At 38.5% G+C, this 26,695-nt stretch overlaps 2 protein-coding genes across 4 annotated transcripts in view; both read left to right on the top strand.

Annotated features, from left to right (window-relative positions):
* The window catches only part of Btk (Bruton tyrosine kinase), a 36,636-nt gene extending 35,501 nt beyond the window's left edge, over nucleotides 1–1,135 (top strand). For all 3 annotated transcript variants that reach the window (XM_047535770.1, XM_047535769.1, XM_047535768.1), the window contains exon 19: nucleotides 613–1,135. In XM_047535770.1, coding sequence (XP_047391726.1) covers nucleotides 613–684 — 72 coding nt within the window. In that variant the 3' untranslated portion in view covers nucleotides 685–1,135. The remainder of the gene's footprint in view (nucleotides 1–612) is intronic.
* A 748-nt stretch (nucleotides 1,136–1,883) lies between these two features.
* Timm8a (translocase of inner mitochondrial membrane 8A) lies at nucleotides 1,884–4,663 on the top strand. Its single transcript, XM_047537137.1, is given in 3 exon segments — nucleotides 1,884–1,922; nucleotides 1,924–2,031; nucleotides 3,634–4,663. Coding segments are annotated over 3 exon segments (294 nt in total). The 5' UTR covers nucleotides 1,884–1,898; the 3' UTR covers nucleotides 3,796–4,663.
* Nucleotides 4,664–26,695: the final 22,032 nt, after the last annotated feature.

Here is a 26,695-nt window from a genome sequence, read left to right as displayed (position 1 = left end):
GGACCAAGAACTGATGACCTTTGGGTTTTGTCACATTGAGACCATTCTGGCATAAATGTTCCCTGAATCATTAAATATATCAGGGGCTTATGGACCATGTCTGTCAAAAAGAGCCTTAGCCTGCAAGCCAGGCCAACAAAAGTTCCCAGGTAGTTCAGGTTCCCTGCCCAGAGATATAGACTGCGGCTCTCAAATATTAAGCCCTTTGTTCATTTTGGCTTTGGGATGAAAGAAACGGTGTTTGAAACCAAACTAAACATTGTCACAGTTTGTTGGAGTTCTGTTCTGCTAACCACTTAAATGTATTTCGTAGCCATTTACATCTGAAGCTACAAAATAATACATTGTCATTATGTAATGAACTTCCCCTCAGTTTTAATCCATGTCAGTTTAATTTGTAAATTGTTATTATCACATTAAATAACCTGAGTTACTAAAGATGAAAAGTGCACAAGCACTTTTGGAGAGCCTGCTTCCTTTCCATTTTTTGGTAATTAACAAACAGGGTATGTTACTGGGTATACAATATATACTTAATAAACATTTGCTGTTTACTATTGAATTCCCTTGGATTCTAGTCACTGTAACACTCTACTTTTTCTTTATTTTTAGAAAGCAGATGAACGTCCCACTTTCAAAATTCTCCTGAGCAACATTCTAGATGTTATGGATGAAGAATCTTGAGCTGGCCAATAAGCTTCTTAGTTCTACTCCTGTCCTCCACAGCCCCAAATTCATTTTCTCTGAAGAAATCCCAGGCTTGCAGGCTCTGGAGCCTTTAGTCTCCCACTGGATACACAAAGGCTCTTCTACATGTAGAAATGTAACACCTTTTCTTTGATTTCCCTGGGATAGTGCTTCTGAGTAAAGGCCAAGGAGTTTCTGTGCCTGGTATTAACCCCACACACACTCACACAAACCCCCCCCCCCCCCCAGAGAGAAAATTACCCAAAACTATTAAGACAGACTGAATTTGGGAAGGAAATTTGGGGAGGAGGGAGGCATGTAAATAATCTTGCAGGGGGTCCAATAGCTCTTTGGTAGGCATTAGAGCTTGGGGGTGGGGTAGAATTTGGCAGGAATGAAATGGTGTCAAAAAAGTGAAGGAGTGTTTTGATAAAATAAAATTACTGGAAAGAGTGAAGGTCTTTCAATTGTGCAAGCCTCCCCGAAGCGCCCTATCTCCGTATTGCAAGAACAGCTGTGTGGCATTCATCTGGTACATTTCTACACTGAGAACTCAATAGGATCCTCCACATTTAACGCTTTTGCTCTTGTTAAATCTTACCTCTGAGTGTGAGATGAATTCACAAATTCACAATGCCTGGCACTCAGAAGGCATGAGATATCATCTGAATGGATTTTAAACTTGGGGACAAACACTGCCTGAGCCTCATATCCGTATGTCGATACAGGCAAACTCCCAAAGAACTAGAGGCCAGGGACAAAGGATGGCAAACTCATCGGCCAAGCGGTCCCAGCCCTGTGCAACGACATGGCAGGGAAAGCGCGGGCCAATTTGGAAGCTGGCAGGGGCGGAGCTGCTGGGCTGGCCCGCTACAGGCCACGTGGCCTAAAGTAACTTCCTCCCCCCGCCCCGGCTCCCTTTACTTTTTCCCTTTGGAATAACGACCTGACAGCGCCTCAGCTCTCAAGGGTCAGGATAGGCGTCCCCGGGAGTTGTGGCTGGGAGGGGACCCAGCGGGCGGGGAAAGCGGAGCACCAGCGCTGGGTCTTGGAGGCAACAGGCCGGGATCAGGTGCCAGCCTCGCGCCGACGCAGTGCACTCACGGGGGCGTTCCCGAGGCGGCGGGTTGTGGTTCCGGTTCCGTCGCTGAGACACGTGAAGGTCGGTGAGTTGGTGTGGAGTTCGTCTCGGCACGCGTGGTCGCGCTGGGATGGATTCTTCCTCGTCCTCCTCCTGCGGCGGGTTTGGGTGCAGTGGACCCACAGTTGCAGCATTTCATCGAGGTGGAAACTCAGAAGCAGCGCTTTCAGCAGCTGGTGCACCAGATGACTGAACTTTGTTGGGTGAGGATCCTGGGGCTGGGTTCTGGACACTGCACCCACCTTCCCTCTGCCCTTCTTCCATGGGACTCGCTACTTCGTCGGGGATTTGGGGAGAGGGTGGACCCGGTAGCGCTGCCCCGCAGAGCCGGAAGAGAGAAGGGTGACTCCACTTCTTAGGGGACAGGCACTCCCTGGACCTTGGCTTTGTTGGTGCAGTGAACTGGGGATCACAGACTTACTCCACTATCCCACCCAGTACTTGGAAATATTTGAGTTTGCAGCTACCTAGTACTGGTCACCAAACTGGGCGCAGCCTCCAGTACAGGGTTTTTATTTTGGGGAGCCTGAATCCTGGAAAGTCCATGAATCTGCTATTTTGTATTCCTTGGGATTTACCTTGATTACCCAGTCGTTCTAACCCTCCTGGTGTCTCTAGCCCGCTGACTATAAAAAGTGGCGTAATCTCTTCCAACATACTCATTTATTTGCCTTCTTGTTGGGTTGTTGTGTAATACCAAACCGTGTCGGGTCTGAAGGTTGAGGAATTGAGTCTGCCCTGTGAGGGGACTTTGGCAAAAGGGTGGAAAGCATTTGCAGTTTGAGATGAAAGTGTCTGGTTGCCAAGGACAGCATACTGCTCTCCCTAGACATACAAACTCATAGAATTTAGAGGCCAAGGATAATATTTCCTGAAATTGGACGGTCTAAGACTTTTGTATACAGAAGAGAGTTGTGCATAACTTTCAACCGAATCCCTTTGAACTATATCCAGCCATCAGTTTCTACAGTCCCTTTCCCATAAACTTAAGGTGGTGCTGGACTATGATCTTTACCAAGCGCTTAGCTTATTCTGGTCTGCTGCCTTGGACCAGAATATTTTTAATTCTTTCTTTAAAAAAATGATTCATGGGGCTGGGGAGATAGCTCAGTCGGTAGAGTGCTTGTCTTGCAAGCACAAGGCCCTGGGTTCGATCCCCAGCACCCAAAAAAAAAAAATTCATAACATTTGGACCAGGAGGGGGTGTGATTAAGGACTCCTTTAAGAATCTGTAAGCTGTGAACCCTTTAAGAAAATTTACAACTTTTTGCTCCTTGTGACAGGATTCAAGAACCTCTGGCTTAAGTAGACAGGGTTATGCAATCTTAGTTCTTAAATTTTCTTTTGACGGGTGTTAGCATATCTTACGACTCCATTTAGTGCCTTTAAAAAATAATGATTCGCCTTTTAATCATTTATTCTTCAATTAATTTAATGGCATTCGATGCAGATAGCATTGTGAAGTTACAATCAAATTCAGCAAAATATTACTTTATTGATATTTTGCTAATTTTCTTTCCCTATGATATCTCAGCTCCACCATTTTCTAGCCCTTTGACTTTGGGTAAACGATCTCTGTGCTGAAGTTTCTCTTTGTAAAAGGAGGATTATTAATAGTGTCTATTCCATGGGGTTGTTGTGAGAATTTAATGTAAACCTGTAGAAAATTGGTTGACACTTGGTAAACTGCCAAATTAGAAATATTAACATATATTGTTTTTAGGTAAAGTTTTTCCTCTAAGCAATGAAGTTAGTCTTTTTTTCCTGCAAGTTCCCTTTGTGATTCTGTGTCTTATCCTGAGCAGGAGAAGTGCATGGACAAGCCTGGGCCAAAGTTGGACAGTCGGGCTGAGGCCTGTTTTGTGAACTGCGTTGAGCGCTTCATTGATACAAGCCAATTCATCTTGAATCGACTGGAACAGACCCAGAAATCCAAGCCAGTCTTCTCAGAAAGCCTTTCTGACTGATCTCAGCATTACCTTTTTGGAAAAGGAAGGTAGTTCAAGAAAGGAACAGCTGTTGATGGGATGGTTGAAGAAATGGCTATGGGGAATTGACTGGCTCCCACCTTTTGTCACTCTTGGGACATCTTGTCATCTGAGAATGAACAAAGACCAATTTTCTGGTGTGGGGTTTGAGGGTCATATATGTACTTGGTTATGTTTTTAATGCTAATCTTGTGAAAATAATTGACAGATGGAAAACTATTAGACGCATATTACTGTATGTGGGACTATGCTTTTCTCAAGGTCCCCCAAACTGCTTCCTATGAGTTTGATAGTGAAATTGCTCTCTGTAATTTGATGGTGGGACCACACAGGCAAAATCTCTGTTTGTGTGACTTCATTTCACATTTTGGGGGAGATATTTTTGTCTGTCCATAAAGGCAGCAGTGGGAGAATTATTATTTGGCACTTAACTATGGGTCTCCTTATCTAGTATTTGACTGTCAATGCTGGGAAAAAAAAAAACCTATGGAGTGTATATTCAGTTACACTTCAACTTTCTAGGTTGTCCTCCTCCCCTATACTATGATTTATTTAAACATATCTAAATTATGGTCTCAAGGTAGAACAGGCAACCTGATAATCTAAAGGTCTTTAATTATAAAGGAATCTAGCCAATGAACATAATTCTCATTACTAGATTTCCACAGGAAGACGTTAACTTACCCTGTATATCAGGGTAAAAAAAAATTCTAAAGAAATTACAAAGATTTAGGCCAGTCAAAAACTAACAGCAGTTTCAGGTAGAGATGCATGCCTGATGTTAATCATTACAGATTCAACTGACTGCATTCTTTTGATCACTGAAATAAAAGCTTCTACTCTGTGATTAAGAGGCTTTCTATTCTGGTTTTTATCAGTAACTCATAGAGATTTAGTGTGGGCTCATTCCATGGCTGAAATGTAGTCAGTGTGTATTCTAGAGGCCCCTGAACTTTTTGTCAGAAAAGAGAGCCTTGAGATGAGATGGGAGGGAACAGATTCAGTGCTGACAGTTAGGTTCCTGAGTACAATAGAAGAGCTTGTATTGACTGGATTCACCTTTTTTTGGGGGGGGGGGATGCTGGGGATTGAACCCAGGGCCTTGTGCTTACAAGGCAAGCACTCTACCGACTGAGCTATCTCCCCAGCCCCTGGATTCACCTTTTATTTCACATCCTAGTAAAATAAAGTGAAACTACTTTTTGGGAGCCTCTACGGTAAATCCATGAAAATTGGGCACATACATATTTCTAGAAGCCTCAGGTCCCTGTTTAGCATTTCCCCCTATAGGTATTATAAGGAAAATTTTTAAAAATCATGATGGAAACACAATTCAACAAATTTTTAAATGCTTACTCCATGCCAGTCACTGCTTTTAGTGACACGGATTCAACAGTGCACAAAATAGACCCTATCCTTGAAGAGCTTATGTTCTAGCTAGGGAAGACAGAATATATGCATAAATGTAAATGTAATAAAATCCATGGAGAAAAAGACAGTAAGAGTGTTAGAGAATGTTTGTAGGGCATCATTCTTTTTATAGAAAATGGTTAGAGGCCTCATTGGAAAGGTGGCATTTCATCAGTCCTGAAAGAACTAAGAGACCAAGCTTTGTGGGTATCTGAGAGAACATTTCAGGCAGAGGTAACAGCAAGTCCAAAGGCCCCAAGGTAGGAGCTGTATGACATGAGACCATTTACAAGAACAGTGAAAAGGTCAGTAGAACTAGAGTAAAGTAAGAAGAAAGGTAAAAAGTTTGGATAAAAAATAATGAGATGGGTTAGGACTGGAGAAGTAGTATGTACTGATCATGTAGGGCCTTGGAGGTCATTTTAAGGACTTTGGGCTTTACTAGGCAAGGTAGGCAATTGAGGGATTTTAACAGATGACTGATGTAATATAATTTAAATTTTAGGAGTGTCTGGCTACTGTTTGGAAAACATGGACATTGTGAAGTAGTAATAGTAATAAGAATAATGGCATTTTGAAGTCTAGGAAAAATCAAGCATTTAGAATAGCTGTCTGACACATACCTTGTATCTATATGCCCATGTTCATTTTTCCCCCACAAGTCTAATGTGTTCATGTAAAACCTCAAGTGATATAGAGGGTTCTTTAGTCTTTTTTCTTATTTTTAATTATTAATATATTATTTATTTTATTACATCATTATTCTTCATTTAGTATTAAATTATTCTTATTACATGTATACACAAACAAAATGTGTTTACAGTATTATTGCTTATTCAACTAATATAATGCAAAAGAAGGTTTGTTAGATTCATGCAATATACTTGAGCACCAAGTTTGTGTTCACTACTAGGCAATGAGGAAGAAAAGGTATAACATTTTCCTCTGACCTCTAAGGATATTAATAAGAATGAGAGCAACAACTTGGGCTTTTGTTCTGTCAATCTCAGAAATTCATTTTCAGAACCTTGATAGAAAGATGGTATTGTCAGTCCTGATATTCAAAGCCTTCATTTCACATATTCAAGGTAGAAAACTTAAGAATTAATTATAAAACAAAAGGATTAGATTAGCAGACCCTTCTGAAATGAAATCTTACTTAAAAGCCAAGATGCTCTGGTAGGAGGGTATCTATCTGGAATCCTGATTGCTATTGTCTCCTCACCCACCTGTGCCCCTAATAGTGCATAAGGTACTCTGTTCAAGCCTCTAGGCATTTATCAAACATAACGTGAAAACTGGAACCTATTTCTAAAATCTACTAACATTAGGGATGACAGATTCAAGGAAATCAGGCAAGAACTTCATATTTATTATTGATAACAAATCTCTATAAAGAGTTTGAATTCTAAAATGTAACTCAATAAACCCGATGTAAAATAACCTTTACATGAAAAAAGGAAAAGCAATGGTCCTTTCTTTTTAAAAATCAATTTTCTCTCATATTTAGGCTGTAAGAAATATCTTAGCCTTAGGGAGGTTTGATTCTAAAGATAACCCAAGAGCATACTTGTCTTAAAACTTCATAATCTCCTTCAGCCTTATCTACCTATTTATTTATTTATTTCAGCACTGAGAATCAAGCCCAGGGCCTCACACATGCTAGGCAAGTGCCCTATCACTAAACTATATCCCTCCCTTAGCATTATTTTTGTCAGCATCTTCTGTGAAGGTATCTGGTATCCTATATCGGAATTCAGAATCACAAGATACCTTTAAGGTACTGTTCAGATTCACTGATCTCAAGTGTTATATTTTGGATACAGTTTAAATGTGTCTCCCAAGGGTTCATTGTGTTGAGAACTTGGTCCCCACTGTGGTGTTGTGGGAGGTGGGGCCTAGTGGGAGAGGTCCTTAGGTTACTGTGGGGGGAGCTGACCCTGGAAGGAATCAAAGTAGCTTTTGTGAAACCTCTGAGCTCTCACAAGAGTGAGTTGTTTTAAGAGCAAACCTGACCCCTGAATTTTTCTCTTGCTTCCTATTTGGTGTTGTGATATCTTCCTACTACCCATGCTTCCTCTATTGTCATCTGCCATGAGGTCAGAACAGTTAAGGAGGACCCTTGCCAGAGCTAGTACCATGCTCTTTTGGACTCTCAGCTTCCAAATCTGTGACCTAAATCTTTTTTTATGTATAATGTTAGATTGCCTCAGGTATATCATTATAGTAACAAAAAACAGACTAATACAAGTCAAAGCCAACAGGTGTGGACTAAAAGAGAGAATTTGAAAGGCATGGAGAAAAAAAGGCCAAGAACTGTGGTAAGGAACCCACAGGTGGTATTAAAATTGAGGCCATATGCTTCTCTTGAACAGGATGGCAAGCAGGCCATGGTAACAGCAAGAAGGGGACAACATGAGAATTGATACAGAGCTAGTGGAAAAGACCAAAGCTGTTTTCAAACAGTTAAATTTTTCTGTGTGTGTGGTGCTGGGGATCAAACTCAAGGCCTCATGTATGCTAGGCAAGTGCTCTACCATTAAGCCACATCCCCAGCCCTAGAAAGTTCATTTGAATGTTTATATAGATAAGACAAATCAAGAATATTTAGTTCAGGGCCGAGTTTGTGATTGGCTTCTGTTAAACAGTTGGCATCCAGGTAGTGCTTGAACCTTTGACACTTGACACAGAAAGTGAGCCATGTGAAGTGCAGATAAGAATATTCGCTGAGAGGTTACTCTGACCATAGCCAAGTCCCACTATAAAGATAAGCAAGGTAGAACTGACCACTACACACAGAATCAAACAGATGAATCCTGCAATAAAAGAATTAAATTGTTCTTTAATACTTACATAAGAAAAGCTACAGCAATTTGACAAACAATTATAATCCTTAATATCTTAATGAGTAGCATTTGAGCCATTAGCCATTTAATGTATGAACTAACAAAAATTATATATTTAATACTATGTGTATTACAAATATCACTCCTAAAAAGGCAAACCCTGTGCAATATGCTACACAGAAATACATAGAAGGGACAGTTAGGATATGGCAAAGCAGAATTCAGATGTACTGATTAGGAACTCTAGGTGAGCAAAATAGGTAACAATCTTGAGAGTTATCTGCACCATAGTGACAAAAATAGCTATTTTTATCAAAGGTTCTTACCCGGTATGTAGTTCCATACACTATGTTGCACGTTTTATATGGATCATCTTTTTAAAATTAAAACAACTCTGTGAGAGGAGCTATTATTACCATGCCTTTTTCATAGGTGGAAAATCTGAGACTCAGGGAAATTAACTTATTCAAGGCCATACAGCTAATAAATTTAAGGGATGAAATTGGAACCCAGGCAACCTATCCCCAGAACTGTGGTCTGAACTGTTATACCAAACTGCCTCATAATGTACTTTAAGATAGAAAGAAATGGTTCTCTAAAAGACTGAGCCAAAATAACTGGAACATATCAATGTATATATAGTGTGGTACATGTTGAGCATCCCTAATATGAAAATCCAAAATCTGAAATGTTTTGAAATCAAACTTTCTGAGCTTCATGTCATCACAAAAAAAATCTTCAGATTTAGAAGTATTTTGAGTTTTGGATTTTCAGGCTAGGGATACTTAACCAATAGTCTACGCAAGTATTCCAAAGTCTGAAAAACTTTGAAATCTGAACTACTTCTAGTTCCAAGTTTTTTGGATAAGGGATGCAAAACCTGTATATGGGAAAGACCACACATCTTAGAGTGAGGCAGAACTGAGTTCAAACCCTGCTGATACCTCTGTGACCTTAGAGAAGTCACATAACCTCTTTGATCCTCAGTTTATCTGTAAAATTGAAATGGAGATGTAAAATGAGATGACATGAAAAGCACTTGGAATTCTGTGGATGCTTTAATGGTAGCTATTTATTATTATCTGGAACTGAGCATCTTTGATAACCCCAAGAGGGTCATTATCTGTCAGTAAAACAAGAACTTACCTCAAGTTGGTCAAATCGATGAAGTGGCAGAGCTGGTATATTATATTAAAAATGTTGAGTTTCATTATGCAGTCAATGGAAATTCTTGGAGGATTTTATTTTTGGTGGTGGTGCTGGGGAGGGAACTCAGGGCCACAAGCATGCTAAGTGATCTACCACTGAGCTACATCCTCAGCCCTGTTGGAGGATTTTAAACAGTGGAGTAATATAATGATAAATGCACTTTTTGAATAACAAAACTATTCCATGCATGTTTTAAAACTTCCAAACAATATAGAATTACTTTACAAATGAAAATCTTCCCCTTATTTTCATATATACATTTAGAAATATCACTTTACTTTAGAGCTATATAAGATTGGAGTAGAACACAGAGAACAGTTAATAAGGATATTTCAGTAATTCAGAGAAGAGACTGTAGAATTTGGAGTGAGGGTGAAGAAAAAAAGACATGTTAGGAATATGGAGGAACTGAGAAATCAGGTATAAGGTCAAAAGTGAGAAGAAAAGATGATAGGAAAGGAGGTAGGATATAGAAAAATGTGCCAATGAGAATATACCTTGGAATTCAAAGGCAGCAAAAGTGACTGGAAAGAAAAGAGAACTGAATATTTGAAAGGGCTACAGAAAGGAAGTTACACAGATGGCTATCCCCAGTTCCATAGCTCCAGAGTCTGGATAAACCTGGAAATCATTTCCCCCTCCAATGTAAGAAACATAAGCATACTCCTAGATTCAGAAATGCCTACAAGATTATTTACAAATACAATGTTTCATAAACTGTTAACAGGAAATTTTAAAAAGCAAGCCAAGAAAAAATCGGCAAAATATCATTTGACTTTTAACACTATTCTGATAAGGAAAAGAAGAAGTAGTGGAAAGTAAAAGAAGGAAATAGTGGTAAGTCAGGGGCTCAGCAGTATTTGCTAAGCTATACTTCAGCCATATAATTATTTTAAGGTTTAAACTATTTGCTACACAACATGACTGACCTGATATATTAACCTAGTGTTGTTCAAATTTAATACATTTATGACATTGTTAGAAATACCTTGTTGCTACAAAGTAAACATTACCAACACTGTTTAGTTCTTCTCTGGAGAGTTGTCCTTCATTCTTCTATAGCAGGATATACCACCAGGTCTAAAGAGCTAATCCCCATTTTTTAATACTGTTTTTTTCTTCCCTCAGGCGGGTATCAGTGATACTTTCTTAATGCTGCCAACATTTTTGGATTCTTCTCCCTATCAGATTAACTATTATCCCCAATTCATCTCATTACCCACACTTATGACAAGTACACAGAAGCACTTAGCATTTTAACCCCATGTCTGTTTCCCCATAATGATAATAAATATAAGAAAATTGCAAAGATTATGAAGTTTTACAGGTTTCTAACAATGCCAATTCATACCTCCATTCCTTAAGGATGTGGTTATTTCAAAGATCCCCCTCAGTCGTTACTTGAGTGGGATAAAACTGCCACTTGATACAAAGCTTAGAAACCATAAAATAAAAGGACTTTTTTGTCTATATAAATCCCAAACAAAAAATTCCGTATGCAAAGTGAAGAGAAAAACAACAAATGGGAAAATATTTGAAACTTTTTCACATTAGACTCATTTCCTTATTATGTAAGGGCTCCTACAAATCAATAATAAAAAGTCAATAGTTCAGTAGATGTATGAGGAAATGATACTGTATTAGTCAGGGTTCTTCAGAGAAACAGAACCAATAGGACATGATAGATTAGGGGAGACATATGAGAATTGGCTTGCATCATTATGGAGGCTGAGAAGTCCTATTATCTGCTATATGCAAGCTAGAGAACCAGGCAAGCCAGTGACATAACTCAGTCCAAGTTCAAAGACCTGAGAACCAGGGGAACTGCTGGTATAAGTCCCTGAGTCCAAAGACTGGAGAACCTGGAGCTCTGATGTCCAAGGATGGGAAAAGTTGAGTGTCCCAGCTCCAGAAGAGAAAATTTGCCTTTCCTTTGCCTTTTTATTCTACCTGGGTCCTCAATGGATTGGATACCTGTTCACATTGGCAAAAGTGGAGCTGTTTTCTTAGTCTACTGATTGAAATGTTAATCTCTTCTGGAAACATCCTCACAGACACAAGAAGAAATGTTTTACCAACTATTTGGTATCCTTTAACCCAGTCAAGTAGACATAAAATTAACCATCACAGATAATGAGTGTTCAAAAGCATGGAAATACAAATGTTTCTTGAACATGTGAAAAGATGTCCATATTCAAGAGAATTTTATAAAGCTACACTGAGACTATACTATTAAATTGTCAAATCAAAAATTTGATAACATACCCTTGTGTGTGGGTGTAAGGAAATGGGTACTCTCATATTACTGATGGGAGTGTAAGTTGGTACTGTCTCCTGGGACAGCAGTTTAGCAATGTGTATGTAATTATAAATGTAAAAGCCTTTCATTCCAGAAATCTGACTTCTAGAAATTCATCCTATGAATATAATAACATATGTGCAAATGAAATATAAATGTGTTTGTAATAAAAAGGAATTGAAAAGAAACCAAAATGTCTCTTATTGTTTGGATAAAAGTTGTTACCCCAAAGCTCCTGGGCTAATGTTGAGAGGTGAGATGATTAGATTATGAGAGCTCTGACATAACAGATAATTCCTTTGATGGATTAATAATTTGAATGGATTTTACCTGGGTTCTAACTGTAGGCAGGTGAGGCATGACTGGAGGAATTGGGTCATTGGGGGTAGCAGGCCTTGGGGATTGTATGTTTTGCCCCGGCTCCTCCTGCTCTCTCTCTGCTTCCTGGTTGCCGTGAACTGAGTAACTATCCTCTGCTATGATGCTCTGCTTCACCTTGGACCTAGAGCAATGAACTCAGCCAACTGTGGACCAAACCTCTAAAGCCATGAATCCAAAATAAACTTTTCCTCCTCTAAGTTGTTCTTATCAGCTATTTTGGTCACAGCAATGAAGTCTCACAATATGGTATTAGATAAATAATCTTACAATGAAATACTATGCGACAATAAAACTAATATAGAATGAGCTGCTGTTAAATATGTTAATGACAATATGTTGTTAAACCAAGGTTCAAGAAACAATATGGGGGTGTTTTAAGATGGTGGCATAGAGGAAGGAAGTTGCTTTCCTGGCCGCTCCATGGCATGAAACCAAGAAAGCAGACAAGCAGCTTCTCTGCAAGGTGAGTGAACAAAAGACGGGCGGGGGGCTTTACTGGAATTTAAAACTGAACATTCAAAGCACATTAGGGATTCAGGAGGAATTAAAGGAACCCACATTTTTAGGAGGCCCAGGGCATGTCTGGGTATGGAGCATTTAGAGATCAAGGACATTGCCTGACAAACCTGAAAGGTGTGCTATACAATATCCTTGTGCAGGAAATAAGCCAACATCTCTCCAGGGAGCATGCCTGAGAACAAAGAAAGGAACAATTTTGCAGCTATAGTGCAGGGGCCAGCACCTAAGGAAGTCAATTCCTGGCAAACCTGAGTTTGACCCAAAATACAGGCCCAATAAACACACAACGCATAACATAGAGTGTGCTTAAGTGACCAGGAGAAAATCAAACATGGAGAGAGGTTTACATAGGGCAACTGGTTGTGAAAACCCACCCACCTCTACCCCTCCAATCCGACTGCTTGCAGGACCAGCTGGGAGAAACACATGGGCCCAGGAATTTGGAAGGGTGGGAGACGGAGTGATCGAGTTTGGAGACTGAACCCAAGACCAGGAAATATGGGTTCCATAGGTGACATAGGGGATTAAGAATTGAATCCCCCACCATATGAGTGGAACCCAATGGAGATCCCTTGGGTGCAGTCTTCCAGCATGGACCAGCAATTACTGGGCCTTGGAGGTGTGCTGATTTAAAATCTCCAGATTAATTGGCATTCAGTGAAGAGCCTGGAGCCCACCTAAGCCTAAACCCTGCCTCCAGGAATTCCGCCTATGGGATTACCTCTGTCACTCCAGCAATCCAGAGGGTTTGGGGTCTAGACAACCCCACCTAAAACTGCTGAGCAGAGAAGCCAAGAATCTTTGAACCCCAATAGAAAGAATTCTTTAACCTTTCATCAATACTTTTCTCTTTTTTACTTTTTAATTTTTTTCTCTGTTTAATTGTGACCTTAATGGTACATGGACATTTATACATATTCATTTTGGTTTTTTTCTCATTTCTAGCATTTTTGAAGTCAGTTATTTTTCATGGATTAGTTTTTTGAGGACTAGGATGTTCTATTAGTATATTATAGTTTTGTTTTATATTCTTTATTTTTAATTTTTAAATATTTTTTACTTTATATATATTTTTTCTCTTACCTGTTTTCCTTGATTCTCTTTCTTCCACTAACAGTCAATCTCTATTGTTCTCTCACTCTTCCTTTAATTTTTTTACTTCTGTCTTCTCTTCTCCACCATAATCATCACGTCCTATAGCACTTCTATTCACTCCCTATCCACCATTTGAAAATGTAAACCCTGCAAACTTGCTGTTTTTATTGTAGGCAAAAACTGATCATATCATTTCTGTTTATTGTTATAATTTATATTATAGATGTCATAGTAGGAACTATTTCATTTAATACTGTATTGTTTGCATTGGTTGCTATTATTACTTGTCTCCTAAACAGTGAGGTACTGGAAACATTCAGGGATATTATAAGTCCACAGGGTAGAAACTCTACTGCCTCAAATACATACTGTTATAAGGGTAGGTACACAAACAACATAAAAAAGCAATGGAACAAATTGCCCCAAACAAACCAAGATATTCCAATAACAGAATCCATTGACATCACAGTGGAAGAAAAGTCAGAGAAGGAGTTTAGAATGTAAGGTTAAATTGAGAGGTAAAAGATGGTATAAGGAATGAAATAAGAGAGAAAGTTTTCTGAGGAATCTCCAAACTTGCTTTCCAGACTGGTTGCACCAATTTGCAGTCCCACCAGCATTGTATGAGTGTACATTTTTCCCCACATCCTCACTAACACTTATTGTTAATTGTATTCTTTTTTTAAAATATTTTTAGTTGTAGGTGGACACAATATATTTACTTATTTATTTGTTTTACGTGGTGCTGAGGATCAAACCCAGTGCCTCACACGTGCTAGGCAAGCGCTCTACCCCTGAGCTACAGTCCCAGCCCTAATTGTGTTTTCTTTTTTTTTTTTTTTGGGTGCTGGGGATCGAACCCAGGGCCTTGTGCTTACAAGGCAAGCACTCTACCGACTGAGCTATCTCCCCAGCCCCACTAATTGTATTCTTGATAACTGCCATTCTGACTGGAGTGAGATGAAGTCTTAGAGTAGTTTTGATTTGCATTTCTCTTATTACTAGAGATGTTGAACATTTTTCCATATGTTTGTTGATTGCTTGTAGATCTTCTTCTGTGAAGTGTCTGTTCATTTCCTTAGCCCATTTGTTGATTGGGTTATTTGTATTCTTAGTGTAGAGTTTTTTGAGTTCTTTATATATCCTGGAGATTAGTGCTCTATCTGATGTGCATGTGGCAAAGATTTTCTCCCATTCCGTAGGCTTTCTCTTCATGTCCTTGATTGTTTCCTTTGCTGTGCAGAAGCTTTTTATTTAGGATCCATCATAATTATTGATTCTTGATAATACTTCTTGTGCTTTTAGGAGTCTTGTTAAGGAAGTCAGGTCCAAAGCCCACGTGATGAAGATTTGAGTCAACATTTTCTTCTATTAGGGGAAGGGTCTCTGTTCTAGTACCTAAGTCCACTTTAAGTTCATCTTTGTGCAGGATGAAAGAGGTTTGATTTCACTTTGCTAGATATAACTGTACTTATGTGAGTTTGTCTCTGTGTCTTTTATTCTGTACCATTGGTCTACATGTCTGTTTTGGTGCCAGTGCCATGCTGTTTTTGTTACTATTGCTCTGTAGTGTAGATCATGGTCTGGTATTGTGATGCCTCCTGCTTTACTCTTCTTGCTAATGATTGGTTTGGCCATTCTGGGCCTCTTAATTTTCCAAATGAATTTCATGATTGCTTTTTTCTAGTTCTATGAAGGATGTCATTGGGATTTTAAGAGGAACTGCATTAAATCTGTATAATGCTTTTGCTAGTATGGCCATTTTGACAATATTAATTCTGCCTATCCAAGAGCATGGGAGATATTTCCATCTTCTAAGGTCTTCTTCAATTTCTTTCTTTAGTGTTCTGTAGTTCTCATTGTAAAGGCTTTTCACCACTTTTGTGAGATTAACTCCCAAGTATTTTATTTTTTGAGGCTATTGTGAATGGAATAGTTTTCCTAATTTCTCTTTCAGTTGATTCATCATTGATGTATAGGAGTGCAATTGATTTATGGGTGTTAATTTCATATCTTGCTGCTTTGCTGAATTCATTTATGAGTTCTAGAACTTTTTGGTGGATTTTTTGGGTCTTCTAAATATAGGATCATGTTGTCAGCAAGAAGGGGTAGTTTGAGTTCTTTTTTTCCTATTCATATCCCTTTAATTTCTTTCATCTGATTGCTCTGCCTAGAGTTTCGAGGCCTATGTTGAATAGAAGTGGTGAAAGAGGGCATCCCTGTTTTTTTCCACTTTTTAAAGGGAATTCTTTCAATTTTTCTCCATTTAGAATGGTGTTGGCCTTGGGTTTAGATAGTTTAGATAGATTTTACAATGTTGAGTTATGTTCCTACTGTCCCTAGTTTTTCTAGGGTTTTGAACAAGAAGAGGTGCTATGTTTTGTCAAGTGCTTTTTCTGCATCTATTGGGATGATCATATGATTCTTGTTTTTAAGTCTATTGATGTGATGAATTACATTTATTGATTTCTGTATGTTGAATCAACCTTGCCTTCTTGGGATGAACCCCACTCGATCATGGTGCACTATCTTTTAAATATATTTTTGTATGTGACTTGTCAGAATATTATTGAGAGTTTTTGTCTATGTTCATCAAGGATATGGGTCTGAAGTTTTCTTTCCTTGATGTGTCTTTGTCTGGTTTTGGTATCAGGGTAACACTACCTTCATAGAATGAGTTTGGAAAGATTCCCTCCTTTTCTATTTCATGGAATAATTTGAGGAGGATTGGTTTTAGTTCTGCTTTGAAGATATGGTAGAACTCAGATGAGAATCTGTCTGGTCCTGGGCTTTTCTTGGTTGGTAGTCTTTTAATGGCATCTTCTATTTCACTGCTTGAAATCGATCTGTTTAAATTGTGTATGTCCTCCTGATTCAATTCAGATAGATCATGTCTTTAGAAATTTGTCAGTGTCTTCAAAATTTTTTATTTTATTGTATTGGAGTATAAATTTTCAAAATAATTTCTAATTATCTTCTGTAGTATCCATCATGATATTTCCTTTTGCATCACGGGTTTTAGTAATTTGAGTTTTCTCTCTCATTCTCTTCATTAGCATAGTTAAGGGTTTATCAATTTTACTCATTTTTTCAAAGAACCCACTTTTTAATTTGTCAATTTTTTGAATTGGTTTTTGTTTTCATTGGTTTCAGCTCTGATTTTAATTATTTCCTCTTTTCTATTGCTATTGGTGTTGTTTTGTTCTTCTTTTTCTAGGGCTTTGAGATGTAATGTGAGGTCATTTATTTGTTGACTTTTTATTCTTTTAATGAATGAGCTGAATGCAATGACCTTTCCTCTTAGCACTGCCTTTATAGTATACCAGAGATTTTGATATGTTGTATTGGTTTTCTCATTTACTTCTAAGTATTTTTTTTATTTCACCCTTGATTTCTTCTGCTATCCACTAATCATTCAATAGCATGTTATTTAGTCTCCTGGTGTTTGAATAGCTTCTATTTTTTATTTTATTGTTGATTTCTACTTTCATCCCATTATGATCTGACAGAACGCAGGGTAGTGTTTCTATTTTTATTTTATTTTACAAGAGTTGCTTTGTGGCATAACATATGGTGTATTTTAGAAAAGGATCTATGTGCTGCTGAGAAGAAAGTGTATTTGCTTGATGATGGATGAAATATTCTATATATGTCCATTAAGTCTAAATTATTGATTGTATTATTTAGTTCTATACTTTCTTTATTTAGTTTTTGTTTGGAGGATCTTTCCAGTGGTGAGAAAGGTGTGTTAAAGGTATTATGTTTTGGTCTATTTGATTCTTGAAATTGGGAAGGATTTGTTTGATGTATGTAGATGCTCCATTGTCTGGGGCCTAAATATTTACAATTGTTATATCTTGTTGATGTGTGATTCCCTTTAGCAATATTAAATGTCCTCCTTTATCCCTTCTGACTAACTTTGGCTTGAAATCCACTTTATCTGATGTGAGGATGGAAATCCCTGATTATTTACACAGTACATGTTAGTGATATGCTTTTTCCCAACCTTTTGCCTTCAGTTTGCAGACAGCTTATCCTAGGAGGTAAGTCTCTTAAAGACAGCATATTGTTGGGTCTTTTTTAAAAATCCAATCGGATAGTCTATGTCTTTTCATTGATGAGTTTTGGTCATTAACATTCAGGGTTATTAATGAGGTATGATTTGTATTCTCGGTTATTTTGGTTTATTTTTGGTTTTGAACTTGACTTAGTTTCTCCTTTGATTGACTTCTCCTTTAGTGTAGTTCCTCCCTTTACTGGTTTTCATTTTTTTTTCTTTTCATTTCCTCCTCATGGAATATTTTGCTGAGAATGTTCTGTAGTGCGGGCTTTCTAGTTGTGAATTCTTTTATCTTTTGTTTATCATGGAAGGTTTTTATTTCATCTTCAAAGCTGAAGTTTATTTTTGCTGGATATAAAATTCTTGGTTGGCATTCATTTTCTTTCAGAACTTGATATACATTATTCCAGGACCTCCTGGCATTGAAGTTCTGGGATGAGAAATCAGCTGAGATCTGAATTGCCTTCCCCCTATACATAATTTGATTTTTTTTCTCCTGCAGCCTTTAAAATTTCATCCTTATTCTGTATGTTAATCATTCTCATTATAATGTGTCTTGATGTGGGTCTGCTGTAATTTTGTACATTTCAGGTCCTGTAAGCCTGTTGTAGTTGATTTTCCATTTCATTCTTTAGATTTGGGAAATTTTTTGTTATGTCATTGAAAAGATTGTGCATTCTTTGGTTTGTATCTCCATGCCTTCATCTAGCCTGATAAATCTTAAATTTGGTCTTTTCATGTTGTCCCATATTTCTTGGAAATTCTGTTTGTGGCTTTTTACCATCTTCTCTGTACAGTTGACTTTATTTTCAAGAATATATATTTTGTCTTCATTGCCTGACGTTCTGTATTCCATGTGGTCTAGTCTGTTGGTGATACTTTCTATTGAATTTTTAATTTGGTTAATTGTTCCCATCATTTCAAGGATTTCTTCTTGATTCCTTTTTATAATATCTGCCTCTTTATTGAAGTGGTATTTCACTTCCTGTATTTTCTCTGATACCATTCTTTATTTTGAAGATCAGTCTAATTATGTACCTCCTAAACTCCTTCTCTTACATTTCTTCTGTGTTGTCTCTGGATTCTATTTTTGGAACATCTTGGTTTGTTTGAGGCACTTTCGTCCCTTGTTTTTTCATGTTGTTTGTGTGTCTTCCCATCTAATGGTATGGATCTGAGTTTCTATCCTGTAGTCTAATAGTATCCCTGAAGGCTTCCAAAGCCTAACCTTTAAGGGGGAGGACCAATATTAACAGCACCCAATGCAAATAATATACAACTTTAAACCAAGTATCTCCTATTAAGGTGTCTACAGTTTTGTCACAATAAACAGAAATGATGTGTTCAATTACTGTCTACAATATAAACAGTAAGTTTGCTAAAAGGGTTTACTGTTTCAAGTGATGGACAAAGGAGGAACAGAAGTAGTATAGGATGTGATTTTATTAGGGAGAAGGAGAGAAGACAGAGGTAAAAAATTATAGTAAGAGCAAGGGAGGAATTAAAAGAGGTTGGCTGTTAGCATGAGAGAAGTGAGAAAACATCCAGGGAGACAGATAAGTGAGAGAAAAAATATATACAGATGTTTTTAAAAAGTAAAATTTTAGATTCAAAGATAGTAGAGATGTGAGAGGGCAATAAAATAAAAGGAAAGTCTCAATGGAAAATTGAACAATTGTTTTTACTGGTTTTCAAAATTTTTTCAGCTTCTCTTCTCTGCTGATAGGTAGGGTTGTCTGAAGTTTGATGGTAGCTCCAGTCTGGTGGGTGCCAGACTGGTTGCCTGGGCAAGTTAATATCAAGATGCCCTCATACCCCCTTCTAGTCTTCCCAACCGTTGTGGCTGACCTCTTTTGTCCTGGCACACTTCAGAACTCAATGAACTGGAGAGAGCACAGTTTTCTCCAGTTTCTCTAACCTGAGCTCCCCCCATGGAAATGCCCCCAGTCTTTGGCTTTCCATAGGCTTGCCAGGCCTAGACTGTCCCACATCCACCCAGCTGCAATTTGATGGATCTGAGCTTCAGATTCCCCAGGTTCTGCCTTGCTGCAATCCCAAGATCTCAGGGCTGTTTCAACTTCCAAAGAGACCATTAGGGATGTGCTCACACAAAGGACTGACCCTGAAAAAGAGGCAGTCAGATGGCAGCAACTACCACACTGATCAGAAAGACCTCAGGTGCAACCAGGCCTGCAGATACCCTGATAATAGATCAACAGGTCCTGGCCAATGTCCCCAGAACAAGGAGGCCACACCCTAAGATGGTGGTGGTGGCAGAGGCAAACCTGCAGGTAGGTCACTTTGCCCTGGACTCCCAGGTCCTGGCTGGTGTCCTATGATGGTGGCATTTGTGTATAACCAAACTTGCAGGTACCTTAAAGATGGACTTCCAGGCAGCAGCAGCCAATAGGTGATGTGGGGGCATATGGCAGGCAGTCTTCAGGCATTGGTGGGTGATCAGTGGACGAACGTTGGGTGGCAGGCAATGGGTGGGCAAACAGCTGTGGGCAATCGGCTGTGGGCAATTGGTGGTGAACAGAGAGTGATCTTGATGTTGGGCTTCCAGGCCCTAGCCAGCGTCTCAAGATGGAGGTTGCCGTCAAGATGGCTATGGTGAGGGCTGGGGATATAGCTCAGTTGGTAGAGTGCTTGCCTCATAAGCATAAGGCCCTGGGTTCAATCCCTAGCACCACAAAAAAAGACCCTATCTCTAAGATGACTGTGGTGGTGGCTGCGGAGTCCCAAGATGGAGGCAGTTGCTGAGGCCACAGCTGCGGGCAGCTCAGTGATAGTGGTTGGCCACATTCACAGATGGGGATCCCACAGAACAGAGGGCAACACAGCACGGATGTCTCCCCTATCTTCTTTTTAAAGTAATCGTTGATGTCTATTTCTAGAAATATGCTGGCCAAAATGACCTGAAAGTCCTCCTATACTACAAAATACTTAGAAATATGAAAGAAAACAACATTATTTTAAATGTACAGCTGAGCTTGTAAGTAAATAAAGGAAATCACCAGGGGTCCAAACAAGCAGAAAGCCAAAAACCAAAAACCAAAGCATATGGTGTAATTTGAAATTTTAGCTGCTTCATTAGTTGTGTGGGGCAGTTTGGTTACCTTACTAAGTAAGGTTCTCAAGTTAGATGATCCTGTAAAAATGGAACACAGAGCCTTAGTCCAAAGTAAGGCAGAGAGTTGAATCACAGTCACCTACTGAAAGCTGAGACTTTCAAAGGACCCCATACCTTCCCTAAGGTTGAACTAAATAAAAATTCATTCAGTAGCATAGAGAAACAACCTAGAATCTAGGAAGGTAAAGATCTCTGTTATGAGTATTTGTAACCTCAGGGTTGCTTTCACATGGGATTCAAAATGTATACCTGCTATAACTTCCAGGAACCCTCCAATCCAAAAACAACATAAAGTGCTTCTTAACTATTGCTATTGCCTGTTTCCAGCAAAAGCAACATAAAGTAGCTCTACAGGGATAAATCCTTCATGGGGTCCCCACAGGTAAAACCTGACTGAATTTCTTTTAGGCACTGGGATTTAAATTGGCACTAAATTGTCCAGGCTACCCTTGAAGTTAACAATATTCCTGTCTTAGCCTCTGAGTAGCTAGGATTACAGGAATTTGTCACGGCACCTGCTCTGAAACTAACTTAATCCATTAAGTCCTAAGTTTACAATTCTGTGAAAATTAAAATGAAATTGACACAGGTACATTAAAAGAGGCAGGAAATAATAATCTAGAGGTTATATATATTATATTTATACATATTATATTAATTAATAAAATTCTATTATTATTAGATATTGCTTTATATGATTGTATTATACATCATACACTATATTTAAGTTTCCATATCTGGGAAGATGAGAAAAAATGGGTTAAAATAAAAAATTACAAAACACATGAAGAAGCACCTTACCATAAGCAATTGTCTAAAGACAAAACAATCAGCAGGAATAGACTCTAGGATCTCCAGATAATAAAGTCATTGGTATACTCTATAAAATAACTAAAAGTTATTAAAGACATAATTGATAACATTAGAAAAGAACAAGAAACAATTTTTAAAAAGACTAGGTCATTTGGAAAAATAATTATAGAAATGAAAAATAATTTTAAAATTAAAACTTGATGAATATATTTAGCCACACATTGGATACAGCTAGTGATAAAAAATGGTAAACCAAAATAGAGATATACAGAATGTAGCACAGAGTGATAAAGAAATAAAAAGCATGAAAGGGAGGTAAAGAGACATAGAGGACAAGTGGGAAAAGAAAAAGTAATATTCAAAAAGGTAATGGCTGAGGTGGGGGGGGCGGTAATTACATGAAAAGCAAAGGGAACTCAGTAGAATAGAGGAAGGAGACAAGGCAGTTTGGGAAGAGATGGGGAACATGCTGGGAAGGGACACTGGCCAAATTATATCATTATATCTTGTGCATGTACTAATATATAACAACAAACTCCACCATTTGTACAACTAATGCACCAATAAAATGTGGAGGAAACAAAAAGTAATGGGTGAGGGTATTCCAGAACTGATGGATTAAAAATGCAAATCCTCAGATTCAAGAAGTATGAATCCTGAGTAAGATAAATACAATTAAATTCACATTTGAACAATTTGGTGAATCTTAAGAACAGCAAATGATAGTGATGATAATACTTAACATTTTCAATGTACAGGAAGTATTCTATATACAAAAAAGTTGAGGTGATAATACCAAAGAATAATGATTTTAATATGTTGGTATTTTTCCCAGTCTTTTATCCATTCATTGTTTATGCACAACACAAACATTTCAAAGCAAAATCAGAACAACACTATAAATGATATTTGGTGTTCCACTTTTTTAAATCAACATTTTACTATAAGCATCTTCCTATGTTATCTTTTTCTTCCAAATTTGCTTTATATAATTGGGTGGATATAAATTAACGAACAGGAGTTTTCAAGATGGCGGACTGGGGGCGGCTGCATTTCACATTGCTCCAGGATGCAAGATTCAAAAGAGGAGATAGTGAGAGACTTGGGACCAACTCAAAGCCGCCGGGTGAGTCTCTCCCGTTGGGGAGGCGTCCCGGATGGGGCGGTAGCCCCGGAACGCAGGGAACTTTGTGAAGTAGAGTTGCTCTGCGAGACGCCCCTCCCCCCGCTGGAGCGGTAAACACGGACAACTGGGATCATCGTAGAGGAGGCGGCTCAGCACAGCGCTTGGACGCGGAGCAACCACTGGGGCTCCGGGCGGCTGCCTGAGGAGGAGCTGTGTGGCGAGCTGTTTAGACCCAGAACGACCGCTTCTGAACACCGGGAGGCTGCCCGGAGGAGGAGGAGGAGCGCGGCGGGTTGCTTGGTCTAGGAGTGACTGCATCAGAGCCACAGGCAGTTGCCAGAAGAGGAGCTGCGTGGCGAGCTGTTTGAACTCAGAACGACCGCTCCTGAACACTGGTGGCCTGCCTGGAGGAGGAGCGTGGCAGGTCGCTTGGTCTAGGAGTGACTGCATCAGAGCTACGGGTGGTTGCCAGAGGAGGAGGCGAGTGGTGAGTTGATTGGACTAAAAGCGACCGCTCCTGAACACCGGTGGCCTGCCTGGAGGAGGAGCGCAGTGGGTCACTTGGTCTTGGAGCCACTGCTCCTGAACACCCGGGGGGCTACCCCGAGGAGGAGGAGGAGGAACAGGGCGGGTCACTTGGACTTGGAGTGACTGCCTAGGGCTACGGGCGGTTGGCGGGAGGAGGAGACGCGAAGTGAATTGCTTGGGCTCCTAGTGACTGGGAATACAAATCATATCTCAATAATAACCCTGAATGTTAATGGCCTGAACTCATCAATCAAAAGACATAGACTGGCAGATTGGATTAAAAAGAAAGATCCAACAATATGTTGCCAGCAAGAGACTCACCTCATAGAAAGAGATACCCATAGACTAAAGGTGAAAGGATGGGGAAAAACATACCATGCACATGGACTCAGCAAAAAAGCTGGAGTATCCATCCTTATTTCAGATAATGTGGACTTCAAGCCAAAGTTAGTCAGAAGGGATAAAGAAGGACATTTCATACGGCTTAAGGGAAGCATAAGTCAGCAAGACATAACAATCATAAACATCTATGCCCCAAACAGTGGCTCATCCATGTATGTTAAACAAATCCTTCTCAATTTTAGAAACCAAATAGACCATAACACAATAATACTAGATGATTTTAACACGCCTCTCTCACCACTGGACAGATCTTCCAAACAAAAATTGAATAAAGAAACCATAGATCTCAATAACACAATCAATAATTTAGACTTAACAGACATTTATAGAATATACCATCCAACCAAGAGCGAATACACTTTCTTCTCAGCAGCACATGGATCCTTCTCTAAAATAGACCATATATTATGCCACAAAGCTAATGTCAGCAAATACAAGAAGATAGAGACATTACCTTGTATTCTATCAGATCATAATGGATTGAAGTTAGAAATAAATGAAAGAGTAAAAAGCAGAAACTACTCCAACACCTGGAGATTAAACAATATGCTTTTATATGATGAATGGAACCAAGAAGATATTAGGAAGGAAATTTAAAAATTCTTAAAGGTAAATGAGAACAAAGAAACATCATATCAAAATCACTGGGACACTATGAAAGCAGTACTTAGAGGAAGATTTATTTCATGGAGCGCATTTAATAAAAGAAGTAAAACTCAAAAAATAAACGACCTAACACTACAGCTCAAAGCCCTAGAAAAAGAAGAACAGACCAACACCAAAAGTAGTAGAAGACAGGAAATAGTTAAACTCAGAGCTGAAATCAACGAAATTGAAACAAAAGAAACAATACAAAAAATTGACAAAATAAATAGTTGGTTCTTCGAAAAAATAAACAAAATTGATAAACCTTTAGCCACACTAACAAAGAGAAGATGAGAGAAAACCCAAATCACTAAAATTCAGAATGAACAAGGAAATATCACAACAGACACGACTGAAATACAAAACATAATTGGAAGCTATTTTGAAAATCTATACTCCAACAAAATAGAAAATTTTGAAGACATCAACAAGTTTCTAGAGACATATGAATTGCCTAAACTGAACGAGGAGGACATACACAATTTAAATAGACCAATTTCAAGTAATGAAATAGAAGAAGTCATCAAAAGCCTACCAACAAAGAAAAATCCAGGACCAGATGGGTTCTCAGCCGAGTTCTACAAAACCTTTAAAGAAGAGCTCATTCCAATACTTCTCAAAGTATTCCATAAAATAGAAGAGGAGGGAACCCTCACAAACTCATTCTATGAAGCCAATATTACCCTGATACCTAAACCAGACAGAGACAAATTGAGGAAAGAAAATTTCAGACCAATATCCTTAATGAGCATCGACGCAAAAATTCTCAACAAAATTTTAGCAAATCGCATACAAAAACATATTAAAAAGATAGTGCACCATGATCAAGTGGGTTTCATCCCAGGGATGCAAGGTTGGTTCAACAACAGGAAATCAATAAATGTCATTCACCATATCAATAGACTTAAAGTCAAGAATCACATGATTATTTCGATAGATGCAGAAAAAGCATTTGATAAAATACAGCACCCCTTTATGCTCAAAACACTAGAAAAATAGGGATAGTGGGAACATTCCTTAACATTGTAAAGGCCATCTACGCTAAGCCCATGGCTAATATCATTCTAAATGGTGAAAAACTGAAAGCATTCCCTCTAAAAACTGGAACAAGGCAGGGATGCCCTCTTTCACCACTTCTATTCAATATCGTCCTTGAAACTCTAGCCAGAGCAATTAGACAGACCAAAGAAATTAAAGGGATACGAATAGGAAAAGAAGAACTCAAACTATCCCTATTTGCTGATGATATGATTGTATACTTAGAGGAACCAGGAAATTCCACCAGAAAACTTTTAGATCTCATAAGTGAATTCAGTAAAGTAGCGGGATATAAGATCAATGCACAGAAATCTAAGGCATTTTTATACATAAGTGATGAATCTTCAGAAAGAGAAATCAGGAAAACTACCCCATTCACAATAGCTTTGAAAAAAATAAAATACTTGGGAATCAATCTCACAAAAGAGGTGAAAGACCTCTACAATGAGAACTACAGAACACTAAAGAAAGAAATTAACGAAAACCTTAGAAGATGGAAAGATCTCCCATGTTCTTTGATAGGAAGAATTAATATTGTCAAAATGGCCATACTACCAAAAGTGCTATACAGATTCAATGCAATTCCAATTAAAATCCCAATGATGTACCTTACAGAAATAGAGCAAGCAATTATGAAATTCATCTGGAAGAATAAAAAACCCAGAATAGCTAAAGCAATCCTTGGCAGAAAGAGTGAAGCAGGGGGTATCGCAATACCAGATCTTCAACTCTACTACAAAGCAATAGTAACAAAAACGGCATGGTATTGCTACCAAAATAGAAAGGTGGATCAATGGTACAGAATAGAGGACACGGACACAAACCCAAATAAATACAATTTTCTCATACTAGACAAAGGGGCCAAAAATATGCAATGGAGAAAAGATAGCCTCTTCAACAAATGGTGCTGGGAGAATTGGAAATTCATATGCAACAGAATGAAACTAAACCCATATCTCTCACCATGCACGAAACTAAACTCAAAATGGATTAAGGATCTCGGAATCAGACCAGAGTCCTTGCATCTTATAGAAGAAAAAGTAGGTCCAGAGCTTCAACATGTCGGCTTAGGACTAGACTTCCTCAACAGGACTCCCATAGCACAAGAAATAAAAGCAAGAATTAATAACTGGGATAGATTCAAACTAAAAAGCTTTCTCTCAGCAAAGGAAACTATCAGCAATGCGAAGAAAGAGCCTACAGAGTGGGAGAAAATCTTTGCCAATCATACTTCAGATAGAGCGCTAATCTCCAGAATCTATAAAGAACTCAAAAAACTCTACACCAAGAATGCAAATAATCCAATTGACAAATGGGCTAAGGAAATGAATAGACACTTCACAGAAGAAGATATACAAGCAATCAACAAACATAT

The sequence above is a fragment of the Sciurus carolinensis genome, chromosome X, assembly GCF_902686445.1.
Source record: "Sciurus carolinensis chromosome X, mSciCar1.2, whole genome shotgun sequence".
NCBI lineage: Eukaryota > Metazoa > Chordata > Mammalia > Rodentia > Sciuridae > Sciurus > Sciurus carolinensis.
Note: the sequence above shows the minus strand (reverse complement) of the source record. Positions and strands in the feature narration are given on the sequence as shown.